The 19,057-nt window shown below is 37.7% G+C and overlaps 1 protein-coding gene across 1 annotated transcript in view; it reads right to left on the bottom strand.

Annotated features, from left to right (window-relative positions):
• Positions 1-19,057, bottom strand: part of TENM1 (teneurin transmembrane protein 1) — an 893,298-nt gene that overhangs the window by 387,025 nt on the left and 487,216 nt on the right. Inside the window, exon 6 of the mRNA XM_062183627.1 lies at positions 326-566. Within this exon, the coding sequence (XP_062039611.1) occupies positions 326-566 (241 nt within the window). The remainder of the gene's footprint in view (positions 1-325; positions 567-19,057) is intronic.

Here is a 19,057-nt window from a genome sequence, read left to right as displayed (position 1 = left end):
GCAGTGACAGCTTAGATAATTGCTTCCTTTCATGTTTTTGTGGGTATTTGACAGGGGGTGCTTATGTAGCTGTGGATTCATCTTTTCACATGTGTCTGCTGTGGTCTCTGTCTGCGGGTGTGTCTGGATTTAGATGTGTGTATGTACCTATGTGTACATCTGTGCCTGTGGAGGGATCTGTCCTTTTACTCATGCATCTGGGTGTGTACCTGCATGTACATTTGTGTGTCTTTGCAGATGTCAATAGTGTAATGAATTTTCACAATCAGCGGAGTCATCCCCAGCCAATACATCAGTCTAGTGGCCTCAATAAGAGCTCAATTACCTGGTCTCCAATGGTATGTTGCTATTCAAGACCCAGCTGTTATGCAGATGGACCGAATCCTGGGTACTGGTTGGGGGAGCTGGAGCAGCTGGGCTGGGCTGGCTGCGGGTAGTCATTGATCTCCTCTGAAGAGAATCCGCTGCAGGAGGTGGCTTCCTGGCACAGGTGCAGGCATGAGGAGGTGGCGGCGGCGGTGGGAGGGGTCTGAAGGTGAACTGGTTGTGTGGGCTGCTCTGCATGTCTAAAAAGGAGAGAAGCAAAACACAAAATACAGACTTACTCTCCCACTTGGCAGTCAGGAAAACACAGCATGACAGACTTGCCGGGATTTCAGATAATATAACCTGTGGGGTGGGGGAAGAGTTCTAAGTTCAGTGTGTCTGTAAAAATGTCACTTCACTTAGAAAAGCACGTGCTGCATGCTTATGAAATGTAAAACATTCACAGTTGCATTTACATGTAAATTCTTCAGGGCTATAGCGGCTAAAAAGTAAATGAGGCCGCCTCACACAATTTGTCATAGTTTCTGCTACTGAACAAATAAATCATCAACAAGACACTAAGTTACAGAACAGAAGTGAGCTGATTTCCATCAGTTGCAAAAATCTCACTTCAGAAAATACCAGTGAAAGGCACAAATTTGTTGCAAGGAAAATCATTTGGCACTTCAAACACAAATATAAGGCCACCTTCTGGCTTACCTCAGGAAAGGATGCTAGCCTGCCTACACAGGAGTAAATGCATACTTCAGAAAAACAGCTCACAAGCGTGTAGTTGAACTGCGCGAGACCAATCTCTTCACCAGCCGCCCCTGCCCCCGCCTCCTCAGAGCACTACGTGTAAAAGGCAGGTTACAAGGAATTTGTTCAGGATAGTAAATGTAGTGCCATAGATATGGGAAGCTCTGTCTGCACACACACCCTCCCCCGCCCTTGCCACACCTTTCTAGGAGCTCTGCCATGTTAGCAGCAGCTTAGGCAGCAGGGAAACTGTGTTTTTGTTTTTGTTTTTCTCCCTCCTTGTTTGCAGAGGGGAGCAGCCTGGGACAGCGGTCCTCAGACTTCTGCTGTTGCTATTGCTTGGTATTTTCCCACTGTTTTGCTGGCAGGCACACGTAAAGACAGTGAGTTAGAATTTGGCCCATGAGAAATACCCCAATTAAACCCCTTTGAAAAGAAATCGCTATTGTAGCTGATAGCCACCTCTCCTGCACAGGAGAAACATAATAGATGTCAAGCGATTGCTTGTAACAGCAGCACGTTCTGGATAAACTTTGTAGACAGCATGGCTTTGTCCCACCTCCCAAATGACTGAGAATTGAAAAGCAGAAAAATGCCAGAGGCTTTCGATGCCTAGCGAAGGGCTCAGCTGGTTTGTGCTGAGGCCCACTTCGCAGTGACTGATCACAGAAAAGAAACACTTCCTCCAATCCTTTCACTGCTAACTTGAATTTTGAAGACACTGGCATGGTTTTCATATTCAAAAATGACAGTACAAATTGTTGGCTGTATTTTCCACTACAGGTGGCACTCCCTTTAAATCAACTTGCTATGTGAAAATCTGACCCAACAAACACCAGATAGGGAAGGGAGTGGTGATCATTCATTTCATACAAAGGATTCCTTTAGATGGTCAGTCATCCCTGTGCATTTTAAAGAAACTGAAATGCTTCATGAATATTTTAAAGCATGCACATTATTCCAGGACCAGCCCAAAGCTCATATCCACTAAAAGATTATCACTAGTACTTCTAACATGTCACTAATTCTTTTAAATCTCTGAGTTCACACTTGTAACCATAACCAAGAGCGTGCTTTCTAGCCTCAAAGAAGCATAGAGTACTGCAAATGGAAAGATCCTGGAGACCCTCTTATTTTGCAGATGAGAAAACTTGTCCAGGGGCACTTGACAAGTTAGTGGTCTGGCCAAGACTAGAACCCACACTTCCTGACCTGCCAGTGCTCTATTCTCTGTACTGGAAATCTCTGTAATATATGAGTTATCTTTTCCTTATTAAGACTTAGAGACAGAGATTCATCCAGATTTTCTGGATTTTTCATTTCACGTCAGCTTCTCTTTTAGACCCATAGGTCCCTAAACATAGCCATGAAAGCACTGTGGTACCATGGTATGCAGTGCAGTATAGTGGAAAAGGCACAGGATTGTAGGTTTGCAAACCTTGGTTCCAGTTCTACCTTTGCCATTTGGAAGCTTTAACTGGTCATCTGCAAAATGGAGATAATAATCATTTTCCCTAACAATTCAACTCCGTTCATGTAAAATGTATCGGAACACAGTATGTCAATGACTGTGTATTGAGTACAAGTGAAAGGATAAAACTCTAAGCCTGGAAAGAACCATAAGGACCATCTAATTCAGTCCTTCATGGCTGTTGTACAGAGCAGGCCCCCAAGGCGTACCAAAGAAGTGATTCACTTACAGTCATTCAGCTTTATATGAATGTGCCTGCCCTTGTCGGATGATTCTCAACCCAGAACTCTTTCCATTACTTTACTTTGGAAAAGTAAATATGACTCTCTTTTTCTGACCTCAGCACTTAATGTTGTTACCAGAGTTTGCAATATTATAGGATTCTCTTCATATCTTTTGTTTTATCCCCCAACGCAGGCTACATGTTTCATGGAGAAAAGGCACCTGCTGTTTCTCTTGCATGCCACACAGTGTTGTGCACAATGCTGGATACAGAGCAAAATCCCTAAAACCTTTTACTGATTGAAAAGGGTATGATTGGTTCAAGGAACCTAGAGACTCACTTTCAGAATTCCTTTTGGCCCTCATTCTGATGTAGCCACTGAATATCTATTCGAGGGTTCATAGAGAAGTAGCTTTTTCCCTTGAAGGTCTCAAGGAAATCTCTTCAAGAGCCACGGGAAAGGACAATGATGCCCTGAAGAATTTGCTTAAAATAATGCCCTCTAAGATGTGGAAAGAGCTGTCTTTGAAAGCACCACAAGAAGAAGGACTCAATGACCCAAGGAAGCAAGGGGTGGGAGTCAAGGGCTAGAGAAAGATGAGTCAATTTTAGGTCTTATATTCAGAACAACTATAAATAACACATGTGACATCTACTAGCCTAATCTGTAGTTGTTTCTGTTAGCACAATTGTTAAACAGAGTTTCTATGCAGTATAGTTGTGAAAAAGTATCATTCATGATCAATATGATCATCTAGATTCATTGCTTGCTAGATTTCTTCAAAAACCTTTGTTAGCTCTTATATGAAAAATGATAAAAATGTCACTTTATTGAAAAGTGCAGTCGTGGTATTATAATGTTCCTACTGCAGGTAGAACTGCTTTGTATAGTCATTATATTTGTGTACATATGTATATGAATATGCATACACATACATGTATGTACATATATATATGAGATGTATACATTGATTTTTCTGTATTTTATTATGTATTTTTATTTCCACATTTCAAATATGCACAGGATTTACTACTAGTTAATATTGTCTTTAAAGGATTTCACAATATTGGATTGTGGCGCTGAGTGAATTCATTTGGACCTTAAGCCCTTATGAAATGCAAATGATCTTGGATTTATTCTTTTTTTTAATTTCACCTCAGGAAAAAGATGGGGAATGCACTTGCTCACTCCCAAATGAAGTAATTTAATCCTTGGACTCCATGAAATGGGATTTCCCAACATTAAACACTAATGAAAAATACATTAGTGTTCAGTGTCAGGAGCTCTAGAACACCAATTCCAGGAGGTTAAGAGTCGCATGCACTCACTTCCAAATGTATCTGGCAACCATGTACTTCTGTGCCCTAGAGAGGCAGGCAAGGGAGAAGGGGGGGCAGTGGTGATTATGCAAATGTGGATATGCAGACATACTTGTAAAGCTTTCTGAAAGTAAATTAAGTTTTCAGATGGAAAGGTCTAACTCCCATAATATACTTGGACAGAAGCCAGTTTCAGATTTGAGGTCCTAAAATAACTTGGTAAGATCATCTCTCAGGGGGAAAATAACTCCAAACTGTAGACCTAAGATATTTTTAGGTGTGGCAGAGCTGCTAACAGAAGCATAAGCCTTCAGAAACAATATTGCCCTTACCCAAGAAGGAAGAGGGAGAGAAAGTTGTCATACATACTTTTTTGTTCTTTTATTACCTTTTGAGAATAAACCTTATTTTGGATCATGTGTTAGAGAAAGTTTCAGCAGAAATTAGAGTAACCATGCTCAGAAACATTTGTGGGAACTTATCACTGTGTCTATCAAGGTGTTTTGCCCCCAACATTTCATGAACACTTACAGTTTGTTTTGCTACAAGATGATGTGTGCATTTCTAAAATTCACTGCACTATGCAAAATTGTGCATGGGAAAAATGAGGGTAGGGACACAGCACTCAAATCCATCAACAGTGACACACTAAAAAAGGACCCTAATAAGAAGGGTAGTAAGGTTTGTATTGATCTGAACTTGTGACAAATTATTAATTGCAATATCCAGGATAACCACTGAAAGAATGAACACACACACACACACACACATACACACACGCATGCATGAGTGGACTTTAAAAAATTCATGGAAATGCACATGAACTTTTTGAATTTGTTTTATATTACAGGCAAACAAACACATATTTAAAGTGATATATTGGAAAATATCTTTGTAACTCAAAAGAAAGCAACAGCAGGCAGCTAGCAGTGTAGCATTGCAAGTAAAGTCACCTCCTGCAGTGTCAGCTTTGCATATGGGTACTGGTTTGAGTCCCAGCTGCTCCACTTCTGATCCAGCTCTCTGCTATGGCCAGGGAAGGCATTAGAAGTTGGCCCAACTCCTTGGGCCCCGCACCCACGTGAGAGATCTGTAGGAAGCTCCTGGCTCCAGGTTTCAGATCAGCCCAGCTCCAGGCATTTTGGCCATTTGGGGAGTGAACCAGTGGATGGAAGAACTAACTCATTCTCTCTCTCTTTCTCTCTCTCTCTCTCTCTATCTATCTCTCTCTCTCTGCCTCTGCATCTCTGTAACTTTGACATAAGTAGTTATGGCAATAAATAAATCTTAAAAACGAAAAAAAAATATCTGGAGGATGTTTCAGGAACATTCATGGACCCATTTTGTATATTTGTATGTATATTTGTATGCAGCCCATTCCACTATATGAAGTTTTCATGTTTATCTAGCACCTTCAACAGATTGAAAAAGTTAATATTTGTCTGTTGTCAAACACATCAATAGCAAGAGAACAAAGTGTGTTTTCAAAGCAAGCCTTGAAGCAGAACTGATTGTATGTGAAAAATAACATTCTGGAGTTGTTAAAAATAAATATTGTCCACATTACAGTAATAACAAATCATTTTTCTCTTGAAAAAAATCTGAAGTAGACACATTCTACTACTTGTGGTAGTTTTTCCCCCCAATATATGTACTTAACTGATCATTCTCTTCTTTAGTGAAGTATGACAATACTCTCCTACCCCAAATGTTTTTTCTCCAAATTACTATGCAGCATATGCTGCCAAAAGGGGCATATTTGTTACTGTAGCTCTAGGAGGGATTCAGAAACCATGTCTACACTTCGCAGTCTCAGACTGTGTTTCATAACTCCACTGGGGAGGGTATCTCCACAGTTCTTTTTCTATAACTCTGGAATCAAAAAAATCACTGAAAATCTTGTTTTTATTCTCATCCATTTGATGTCAAAGCCTGACTCGAAGTGATATGAGGATACTTCTGGTATCCGTTGATTTCAGCTGTGAATTTTCATATATTCTTCTGTGGAAGTACTAATGCATTTTATTAAGGGGTGCTGGGCCACATCCTAATCTGGATGTCACATAATATACAGTGTATGCACAGCATTACATTAGTAAAATCTGAAAAACTCACAGTTTGGAAACAAGTGGACCCCAAAGGTTTCAGATAAAGGATTATGGGTCTGTACTAGCATTTAACCACCTTCCTGAACCCTTATGAGGCAATATTAATTAATTCTTATGAAGACCATATTAATCTACATGTGCAAAGAATATCAGGGCACCAAGGGTTATTGCCATAACTACTTATGTCAAGTCTCTCAGGGCTAATTATAAGCCTTTGGTTCCTTGGATTGCTTTTCTGAGCTGTTCTCTCTTCCTAGGCAGCAGAGGGGATAAAAGGAAACAGGCTTAAAAGAAAGAGCAGCGGTTTATTATTAATATTAACTATTACTACTATTTCCAAATGCCTATTACTACTTTACAGTACTTTACATGTCACAAGGAGCTTTCATAGCCTGTGAGGTTGTAGTTTACAAATTTGCATGTTATGACTAATATGCATTAACTTCACAGTGCTCAATGATCATCAAATTAGTCTTAAGTGTATCTGGCTGTGGACACTTCTGCTCTCAATCTTATTATTAATAGAGGCTCAAAGAACAGGAAGGTAAGAAAATTGGTTTTTGGAAGAAAAAATAGAGTAAACAAGTATAATTTATCACTTTTCTGGCTCAAATAACACTGCTTTAATATTAATGTACCAGCAGCATTTAAAAAAGTAGATTCATCAGTTAAATAAACCACTGGATTGAAAACAGATATAAACTCTATTAAATAGCTAATGTTTAGTAAATATTTGTGTATGGATGAGCATGTATATGAGAGAGACATAGACAACAACAGAAAGAAGCAGAAGGGGAGAGAAACAGGAGATTTCCCACTTAAAGCAGATGACCGCAGAAGAGTCACAGAAGTTCTGGGGGAAGGCTAACAAGAAATTACAATGTTTTCTCCTTTACATGGGTTTAAACTGGTTCCGGACTACTGCACTCTTTAAAGTGCCCTCAGCCTTTTGAGATACTAGCTACTGTCTTTGAGATTGTCAAGCATACCCCTTGGAGGAGTTTGAACGGTCCTTTCAAGTAAAATAGTATGCTCTGCTAATTTCCGTCAGTTTGGTTGATCTTTGCTACAACCACTAGAAGTAAAGGTCAACACTGAAGCACCTACAATCCTTTGACATGTTTGTGCTGAAACTCACATTTGTATTACTTTAGTCTCTCCATAAACCAACGCTTATCTTCAAAGGATGTGCTGGTTTGCTTCCATAAAGTCCAAACTTTCTATTTTCTAGGTCTCATTAATCTCTGTTTCTCTTGTCCAATGTGTTGTTCAAACATAGCAATGAGTCAAAGACCCACAAAGCAGACCTCCCCCAGCCCCTTCTCCCTGCCTGTGTTCTAAGGGGTACACACACATCTTTGCTGTGCATTAGATTGCCTTTACATAGTGCAGTTAGCCAATCTTAGGCATAATGGTCAACACTCCTGCCAATAGTTGCTGGTTTGTTAACTCAATCAAATCTCTGACACAGATGAAGACAAATAAGCTAGCACTTTACAACCAAGGAAAAAATATAGATTGTTGGCAAATTCTGTTTTGCTTCAATTAATGAAGCAAGTGCTCAAATGACCGAATTTTCTTGCTTGTGAAAATATAGGGTGGATACATCATGGCTTACATTTTCAGAGTAGGTAGACATCAAAAATAAAAGAAAAATGAAGCCAATACATTTGTTACCTTAGAAAATTATCATTTCCCAAGTAAAAATGGTAAAGAGCTCTATTTTACAGTATAATTGTGAATTTTACCATTTTTTTGCTTTCCATTTTTAATTGAGTTAAAATGTTATACATATTTATGGAGTACGATGTGATGTTTCAATACATGTATACATTGTGTGATGTCTAAATCAGGGTAAACATAACTATATTCTCAAACATTGATAATTTCTTCATGGTAAAAACCTTCAAAATCCTTTCTTGTACCTTCTTAAACATGCAGTGTATTATCAATAATCACCCTACTGTGCAATTCTTTCTCCTAACTATAACTTAATATTTAAATATGAATATATAGTATTAATTAAAATTAGTGCTTGGTCAAAGCCTTTTCATATAGTCTTTTAGGAAAGTCTATTATCCATTATGTACCATGAGACATGACATAGATAATTGCCCTGTTTTATCTTATGCCGACAATGATGCTGTTGCTTCCATTATTAGCCAGTGAAGTATATCAAAAAGAAAATATAAAAAAGTAATGATCCTTAGAAGTTTCACATTTAGTTTACATTCAAACTAAAGTCATATGTAGGTATTACAGTTATCTGCAGTCCCAACTTCATTATTTATTTACAAGTAGGTAATGGGGGGTTATAAATTAATTGACAATGAATCATTTAATAACTTAGCTAATAATAGATATTCTGGAATTTTATAAAATTTTCATTTTCAGGGCTTTATTTTCATTACACTGTTGTAGTCACCCCATTTTTAGTGACTTATTTATTTAAATGAAAGGCAGAGCAATGGGTGCTGGGAGGAAAGATAGAGGAAGGGAGAGAGAGAGAATTATCTTCCATCTACTGGCTCACTCCCCAAATGGCCATAACAGCCTGGTATGGGCCAGGCCAAAGCCAGGAGACAGGAAATCCATCCTGATCTCCCGCATGTACAGCAGATGCCCAAGTCATTGGACTATCTATGGCTGCCTTCCCAGGCACATTATCAGATGCTGGACAAGAAACAGAGTAGCTGGGAGTTGAAACTGGTGCTCTGGTATAGGATGCTGGCATTGCAAGCCATGGCATCACCTGCTGCACCAGTATGCTGGCCCTACTCACCTCATATTTGTTCAAAAATCAATGGATGAAAATAATTTTCAAGAATATTTAAGAAAATGGAACTCTGAATGTTTGAAACACAAATCAAGAAAACATTATGACTGTTTCTTAAGTTATAAGGCAAACATTTTTCAAATTTCCAGATGTTAAATAAGGAGGACATATTATATTAAGAAAAACAGAAAACAAAAAGTCCTAGAGGATAAAAACAAAGTATGGAGAATAGGGATTCCTGGGGGAAGGTATAACCCCTGTTCAGACTTTTCAAACAAAGCCTTTAAAAAAGTTCTGATTGCTAATATTATGATCTAACCACCATTGCTTGCCAATTTGGTGAGAACGGTACCTTAAAAATCCCCTATTCTCTTAAGTTCCTCCCTGCCAGCACTACTTTAGGAACAAAGGGGATCTGTAGATACTTCATGGGGAGTACTAGTACCTGGTATTCTCACTTAGGGGTTGAACATGTACATAGGCCCCACCTGGGACAAGGAGAAGAGGTGACACACAGCAGTATTCACAGGACCCAGAGGATTCTCAAATATCACTCATATTTTCACCCATCAGCAATATCAGCTATATAATTGAAACATGCCAATGTTTTGTGATCACTTGTTACTATAACAGAGGACTGAAGTTCACAAATGATTCATTTTAAAGAGATTAGATGATAGTGGATTCAACATAATGTCACTCTCACCAAGATGCATTTGAACGTGCTTTCCTGGATGGGAGAAAAAGGGGTAGGCTTATAGCTAGTCACAGGAATGGGGTAGGCACAACCCTGACCTTATAAATCATTGGTTGGTTCCCATAACAAGATGCTTGTGAAATGATTCTAAACATACCATGGACATGATAAATTTTGTTTATCTCCATCTCCCCCAAAAAGAAATTGGAGAAGATTGAAAAAAATATTTCTTGTATTCTATGGTAGCATTTTACATATGTATACATTATTCAAATATATTGTGGTTGGAAAATGAAAATTGTGATCTAAGATGTCTGCTAGTAGAACACTACTGGCTGTCACCAGTCTTTTTCCTATACCTTTTGGGTTACTGGGAGAGTCTCTTAGATGATTCTGCAGGGAGTAACAGTTTTTTAAGAGGAGACAGAAGTTTTATTTCATTTTCCTTTACTTAATCTATGCATGTGCTTGTCTTATGTCAGGATCTGGGCCTGAATCTTCTTTATATCTTCCCCAAGCAGCCCTTCAGTTTATTCAATACAAGTTTATTATTTTGCTTATTTGCAGATTTAATTAATTCAAGTAAATCCAAAATTAAGATTTGGAGCCAATCAAGTTTTATTTTATAAAAAAATAAAGGAATTATGGTGGGAGCCTATTTAATCATGCCAAATAATGTACTTGTGTGAATTCTTCACATTGCTACCAGCTGTTTTGGCATTGTGTGTGCACAGCCTATATCTTAAAAATTTTCTGCCTCAAATGTTCATTGTTTGATTCTTTCATTAATACAAATTTTCATTTTCTTGTTTTTTAACATGGTATTTTTTGGAGAGAGTACTATTATTTTGGAGAGGTGCTAACATTAGGATCTACTACTAAGCCTTCCTTAAAACTTGGCTTATGCTAAGCAATGAATATTTAACTTATTTTTCTTTCAGAATCTGATTCATTTCCTCAATTACATAACTACTTATCTCCCTAGACTCCCTCCCATTTAACTGGTCTTTATGGCTCTCCAAGCCAAACTATAGCATTTTGGATGACCATCACCCAGAATACAAAAACTTACTTGATAAATTCTTTTGTAATGATGTCTGTTCACATGTAGCCTCAAACTACATATAGATTGCACTTGAGACTTCATTAACTCAAAGATGACTAATAAAGTCATGAGAAAGCTCAATTAGGAAATATACTGATATATTGACATAGATATATTTGTCAGTTGATTGAAATGTCCATCAAAATAAACAAATTAATAAAATCTACTAATAATATATTAGAGTGAATAATGATGAATTCACTCAACCTCTCACCCCCATTGAGGTTATACAATGTGCACATGCCTTAGGAAATATAAAAAAGTAACTCATCTCAAGTATAAGAAAGCCTGCATAAATAGAAAAAAAATCTGTTTAGGTAACTATGAATATATGAGACTGTAGTAATAAATACAGATGACATTCAGGACAGAAGCACTAAAAACATTGTTTTTGTGAAGCAGCTACTCAAAAAGATCTTTTGTAGTGCCTGGAATTAGTGAAAAAATGCACAGGAGTACCTTCCTGTGTATTAATACTGGGAGTTTGCACCAGGCCAGATTACAGGGTGTGAGGGCACCCTGGATTTGATTCAAGTTTGCTTCTGCTTCTCCAGAATGGCAAAAAAGCACTAAAAAGGATAGAAATGAAAGTAGGACACAGGCATGTGTACACAGCATCATTCTGTCTTTGTACTTCATGAAGACAAGTCCTCATTTGGCAATCTTAGTAGCCCTAACAGTGAGGCGTCTCTCCTTCAGTGCTAAAGGACACAGTGTTATGGGATTGCTGTCTTTTATACTCCCAGCCTCATTAACATTTGGAAACTACTTATGTAAAGGATATTTTTGTTCCCCAGGAAGTCATGATCCCTAGGCTTAATGTCCAGTTCCTTTATCTTTTTAAAATAAAAATATGTATTTATTTATTTGAAAGGCAGAGCAACACAGAGGAGAGAGAGGAGAGAGAGGAGACAGAGAGAGAGAATATGAATCTTCCACCCACTGGTTCTCTCTGCAAATGCCTACAATAGCACCAGGGCTGGGTTAGGTCAAAGACAGGGGCTAGGCTCTCCATGAAGGTCTCCCACATTGATGGCAAGGACCCACATACTTGAGCCATTATGTACTGCCCCCAAGGGTGCACATTTGCAGGAAGTTGGATTGGAGGCAGAGGTGAGACTTGAACCAGGCACTCTGATATAGGTGTGCCAAGTGATGGCTTAACGCATTGCACCAAAATGTCTTCCCCTACTTCTCTGATCTTCAAATTTCTGCTATGGCAGTGCTAGGACAATTTTTCCTTATCTGCATTCACAATACAGGGCCCATTCATTCCTACTTAGGGATTTCAATGGGTAGATCTAACCGTAGTCTGGCACAGAGCCTTCTAGAAGTAGTCAGAAAATTTCTATTGAATATCAAGGTATACAGATATACAGGAAAGAAAAAAGTCAAGTGTCATATTCTACTGAAGTACTGCATACTTCTCTTTAGACCAGGAATCATGTCTTACTAATATGTTATTACTGCTTATAAATTTCAAAGGAAATTAGGAAGCAAAGGAAAGGAGGAATTAACCTAATCAGCTATGGACCACTTTGTATTCAGAAGTAGAAAACAAAGAGGGAATATTTCTAGGTGTCACTTGTTTAATGGGGTTAATCAGATATATTTTTCTGCTACTAACTTGCTTCCTTAAAGATATCATCTGTATATAAATTGTGTAAACTGGCATTTTGTGACATTTTCGAATGACACAGTGGTTGTTACATATATTAGAATCAGACCAATGTGAGTTTAAATCACAGCACTGTCATTTACTAATATTTATATTTTTTTGAAAATTACATGAGGTTTTATACACACACATACTTATATAAAACAGTAGTGTTTGGCACATAGTATGTACTAAAAATATAATTAAATGAATGATCACTTATTGAACTCAAAAAATCTAGACAATTCAGGAGCCATCTAATAAGTAACTTTATAGAAAACCTATTTAATGCCAAGCTACATTATTATTTAAGAGTTCTCCATTATAGTTGAAAGCATTTTACAGTTTTCACGGCTTTCTTTTTTTTTTTTCCAACACTGCTAAGAACCTATTATTGAAGTCATGAGTCAATATTCAGAACGGTTGACTCTTATCCTTTACTCTTCCTCCAAGCCATACCAAGCAGTCTTTATTGATTAGCTTTCTTATTATGTTCCTCAGTCCCTTTTATTTCAGCTAACAGTCTCTATTTCATGAGTTTTATTTAAGTACTCTGAATGTGTTTGCTTGCATTTTCTCCTACACTAAATGGTTTGGAGGTATACATACATGCATTTCTAAAGTACCTTTTACAATAACACCTCCAGACTTAGACAGTGGAGCAAAGGATGTGAAGGAAAAAAAAATATCTCCATGAATACAACATTAGTGCTTTGTATTTAGGAAGCATCTTTCATCTCCATCTCTCAAAGATGTTCACAAATATCATCTGATGCTTTATTCACAGGACCAAGCTGCAAGCAAAATTGCCTTTCAAAGAATTCCCTCAAAGTACATCAAACCTCATGAGGGAAGGAGCTGTGGATAGCTTGTTAAAGTGTCAGAAATGGTCGGAGACATTTAAAAATAGTACATAAAAAATCACCCAATAAACTCTATTACTTAGATGTATAATATTCCATAGAGATAGCTTTTACAGCAAGCAAATAGGAATTTTACCCTACTGTCATCAAGATTGTCATTGACATTATAAGTTCATGATATCTGATCAATTTTTTTTCATTTATTAAACTTTTATTTAATGAATATAAATTTCCAAAGTATAGCTTATGGGTTAATCAATTTTGTAACTGTGTATCAACCTGATTTTAGACATATGACTTACCTGACAGTGTATGCAAATATATTGATTAAAGCATTACATATTTATAATAGCCTACAGTATATGTAAAGAATATAGGCATCCAACCAGGACTGTATACCAAGTACTTATCATAGTGCCTGGTACATGTGGCAAACTCAGTTAATGTCACTTATCAATATAATTATCATTGCCACTGTTACCACTATGGATTTAGACCAGGAAACCAATTTTCTTTCAAAGAATTCAATGAAAACTGACATATAGTCCCATTTTTCATTAGTGCTGCTATTACTATTACTTTCTCTATTGACTGTTTACATATGTATCTGTAAAGTAGAAACAAGGAAAACACGTCCCATCTCTTGGGAAGAGCAGCTCAGAGGGAGAGATGTATGTAAGGCAACTCAAATGTTAAGATTTTCTCCTAGCTTTTGACTGTAGTCATTTACACAGTGTCTTATCGTCATGGAGGTTATGGCTCTGGATATGCCATTAAAATTTGGGGCTAATTATTTTTGGAGAAGAGGCAGAATAAAATTATAAGGATGTTTTATAAGCCGGATGAAATAACTGACCTAAGGAAGTTTTAATCAATTGTATTGCCATGAAAACACAACATTAATCTACACAAACTCACTGTGGAGATAACATCAGTTTAAATTATTACTTTTCGTAGTGTTGTTATTTTTGGCTTTCTGTCCTCTCTTATTGTATCTTCTTGCTCATTTAACTAATATGCTGTAAAGCCTGATTATTTGAAAAAACATGTTATTAAGAATATGAGACATTAAAAGACTTCTGAGGATATGAATAATTTCCGCTTCTTAGAGTAAAACACAGTGTTTTAGGGTCAAACAGTATACACGTTTTAGAGATGGAGAATATGAGACTCAGAGAAGTGAGCAACCCAATCCAAGGTCTTGGGTGCCACAGCATTGATTACCTCCATTTAATGCCACTCAGCTATTCCTCTGCACTTCAAAGCAAACCACACCAATTATGCTTATGCCACACTTGTCATTCATCTCTACTGCAACAAACGAAGATGAATGTTGCGTCTGAATTAGCCATGTAAAAAGTTATAATGAAATCTATATAATGGGTTGCATTATTTGCAAACTCAATTAATTATGCTTATATGGTATCATTAACTACTTCCTTTGAATTCTCAGTAGCAAAGATCCTCATTTTAATAGAACTTCTGCAATTTATATGATTCATAGTAACAGTCTGTAACTTAATTTGATGTGTTGTTTTATCCTGAGTTGGTCTTGAAAATATCGGAAGAGATTACTTAATGAGCTTGCTTTAAAAAGACAACTGAGCAAGTTACTTATGCTATTTAAGTCAAACTATATTTACTAATGAAATAGTATTGCTAAAAATTCTTATTTTATACAGTAACTGGTATTCACAATGACCATCTTTCTACTTATGCAGAGTGGCAGATTGGTTTCAAATAAATGCTATTAAAATAAAATGGATTTTCATAAACTATGCATCACATGTAGAGATATTTCTTTCACTAAATACATGTTAGAATTACAACAATGGATAATTATGAAGATGCTTTAGGATTATGATTATTCAAACAGCAACTCTGGAAATAGTACCACTACATATGTCACTCAGCAAAATAGCTCTAATTATTGGCTATATTACACAAATCCAGAGTATACTGCTTTATGAATATATCAAATTTTAAAGTCTAAAAGTCATGAGAATATTATACCTGGCTTTAAAAATATAAATCCCGAGAATTTGTTTTTGAGAAATTCTTAATGTTCTTATCAATTTTTTGAGATCTGCTTCTTGCATTTCTTCGATCTCATCATCTTCATAATCTTGCATTAGGGTGTCTTTTTCATTTGGGGGTGTCATAGTGTCTTCCTTGTTCTTGTTAGCTTGGTTTTTGCGTTTGTTGTTTGGCATGTTGGAGATATTTGGTTTCTTCACTGTGGTGTTTTTTCTTGTTACACTATGGCTCTATATTAAGTGGACTGTCTGCTTTCAGTGGAGCCTTAGAGGCTTGAGATGAGTGTGGACTGAGAGCTGTGTTTGGTTCCTCAGGGCTGAAGGTGTGTCAAAGATGACACTCCCAGGTTAGGTGTGGTAAATCTCTCTTTCTTTCTTTTTTTGATTCAAAAGGGAAGTAATTCCGCACAGCTGAACGTAATTGGAGGTAGTTAGCAGGCAAATGATATACCCACAGGAGCCAGAGATCAGAAGCTCTTTCCCAAGGACCACACAGGGAATCTGTGCTGCCCTCAGTGTGGGCTCCAATTCTCCTGCAGTCTCCCACTGGGTTGCCAAGTTAGATGCTAATCTCCTGTTATTTCACCCCTCCCCCCAGAGTCAGGTTTTTCTGCTAGGCTCAGGGCTGGTGCAGACCTGAGGTCGCCCTGCTTATGACGTATGTCAAAATGGCGCCTGCTCTTTGTCTTGCTCGCCTTTGAGAGGTGAGCGGAGAGAAACTTGTGTCTGTATCGGTCACTTTTTTTTTTTTTCCTCTCTCTCTTCTAGTTAGCCTGGTGAACTTTTCCCCACGGAGTTTCAAGCCTCGTTCCCTCTAGTCTCCTGTTTCCGCTTGCCCGCTGGTGTCTCGGGCTATGGAGGTTCGGCTCACCTCGCGTTCCAGCGCTGGTGTGTTGAGTCTGCCGCTGGTGTCCCGAACTAGGGCTCCCACGCTCTCCACGCAGGTCCACTGTGAATCACTAGTTCCGGAAGAGTTTCCTCTGCTGTTTCATCCCCTACTCTTCCTTGACCCTGCAGTATCTCCACTGTTATTAAGGTGTGTCTTGACGAACTATCAATGTGCTCCCTTCCTATTCCGCCATCTTGCCGCAGAAACATGGTCACCAATATGAAAGAAGGTAAAGGAAGGAAACCTCACAGCAAAAGATCACAGGAAGCTCAATTTCTCTTTGACATAGAATTAAACTCTGATGCTCTGTTAAAGCAATGTGTTAAAGTAATCTATTATGTTCTCTTGATGTCTGTTAAATTCTAATTGTTCAAAAACAGCTGAATTTTTATTAAGAGCTATGGGTTATTTAAATATGTGCTTTTTTCAAAAATTTGAATAATCACCTTGTAACAATGATCAAATTTGGTCTATGTTATGTCATGATTTTAAGAAATCTTATTTCAACCAGATATTTTGGATTTTGAGCCTTCTTGGCATTCTTGACAGGCATTCAAAAAATCAAAGTTTCAAACAATCTGGTCTCTAAAATTTCCAGTAAATCCTGGACTTTGGTTTTTCCAGTTTGGGCCCAACTGAAAAAAATCGAAGGACCTATGTCTCTCATCTTATAGAGACACCAACTAATCAGTCTATTTGGAGTATATTAGAAGGACTGTCAAGATGTGATGTGGTACCAGACTTTAAGTTTCTATAATGGAAAATGCTATTAATACAAATGTTTGAGAATTAAAAAGTCTAATGATCTTGTGTTACTAGACATGATAGTTATCTTAATGAGAAAGCCCCAGAGGCTTAAAGGGTTAAATACTTGTAAAATCCTACAGGTGCTTTCAAAAATACTGTGAAGTAAGCAAGTGCCTCTTGTTGGTTGATGAGTTTATCATTTTAAACATGGCGACTTAAAGTCTTTTGTCATCCACAGTTATATATGATCTGCTGCTCAGAAAACTAAAGCGTTGTTGGTTCTGTGTTTAGCTGTCCTCCTATAGGTTCCTATGGACTTTTTCCAGCCACTTTTATTGTATTCAGTACTTTGGGATGGCTCTGTAAACAGATGAAGCCAATAATGTATTACCAGTACCAACTGAGAGAAAATATGGTTAACTGAGGTTACTAAAAAGAAAAAGCAATTCAAATCAATTGGCAATCTACAAAAAGAGTTAAAGATTTTAAAATCTATTATTAAAATTGCTATATTGGTCTATTATGCTATATTATATGTGTGTACATATTGTATGTCCACATGGGGAAATTTTATTAAGAGTTTTATTTTAAATGGCTTATAGATAAGATTGTCCATAAATTTAAGCTGCTAAAATCAATCAAAGATACATTTTAATTTGTGGGACCTGAATCTGTGTATCATATGTTTTAGACTTGTTGGTAGAAAGAAACTAAAAACATTTTATATGGTTGTGCTTAAGTTTACTGGCTAAACAAACTACACCATGTTAGATATTTAAGAGGTGTTTTCAAATACATGATTCTTAAAATTTCTAGAAGGCATTGGACCTTCTGGTAAATGTTTTCTTAAGTTGTTATCTAATGGTTGAAACGGTTTGCTAAGTATTCATGTGATATTGCTATTGTCAGCAAGCGATCTAGGACTTGCTCCCTCATTTCTCTATTCTAAGCCCAACTTGTTCTTTCATTTCTCTATTCTCTTCAAGGTAGGAAACTAATTCTATTATGAAGGAATCTGTAGGATGCACAATTTAATCTTTAGACCTTATAAAAGAGATGGCTAACATTTTTCTGCAATAGCATAGACAAAATAAGAACTCAAATAATAATCTCATAGCTAGATTCACTTCGCCATCAGCGAAGTATACAGTAAGTAGAAAAAACCTCCCTTTCAGACCAAAGGGAAAGAAAGTTTTAAAGTGAGAATATAATTTTCCTCATGGGCATTGTCTACCTTAGAAAAACTACTACAGAACATGCCTGTGACTATAGACTTGTAGTTCAGGCCACCGAAGATTAGAGATGGGAAACGGGCACTCCCTTGACTTGCATCCTCTGGTCTGCTTTAACAAAAACCAGGAGGAAAAGAAAGCTAGGCATCAGAAGCAATGGGTGGCAGGCCTATTAATGGCTGATCTGTACAGTGATCTGCCCTCAAGGAGACCCAACAGGCCAGTCCACTGCAGTGGCTTTCAATGTGGTAAGCCTGGGCTTCAGCAGAAGTCAGCTTGTGAAGAGCCCTGGCAGCTCTGCCAAGAGTTGGATCACTGGAAATGGACCTGCCCTGGAGTCGAAGGATGCCCAGGTCAGAGCCACAGATCTTATTGGCTCTAAGCTGAAAAGCCCTTCACTCAGCCCAACTTCCAAAGTGACCACTGCAGCTGAGGGGACAGCCAAGTAGGGTCAGCAACATTGCAGGCAGAACTGTAAATTTCTTGTTAGAGATGCCCCCTGCCTTTACCTGGCCAGCTCTCCTCCCAGGCCAGCCAAGTAATGAAAGTCAACAGAGTGCCTTCCCCTAGGAGGTTCACACCTCCCTTAGGATATACCCCATGTGAAGAGATAGATAGGTCTGGGCCTCTGAATTTACAAGGCCTAAAGCCCACCAGATTATTATCAAGCCCCTTCTATCAGGTTCTATTTGCCTCTCAATCAGAAAACTTAATTGTAGCTTAGACAGCACCTTTCTTAGCTCCTCCAATAATGAATGACTCTGTCCTTTGTTCTAGACCCTGTCTAGTGCACTTGGGCCTCATTCCTTTGTAATCATAACCTCTACTCTACCACCAATGGCTCTACTCCCAACCTGTGTGTACTGAT

The sequence above is a fragment of the Lepus europaeus genome, chromosome X (genome assembly GCF_033115175.1).
Source record: "Lepus europaeus isolate LE1 chromosome X, mLepTim1.pri, whole genome shotgun sequence".
In the NCBI taxonomy this organism is placed as follows: Eukaryota; Metazoa; Chordata; class Mammalia; order Lagomorpha; family Leporidae; genus Lepus; species Lepus europaeus.
Note: the sequence above shows the minus strand (reverse complement) of the source record. Positions and strands in the feature narration are given on the sequence as shown.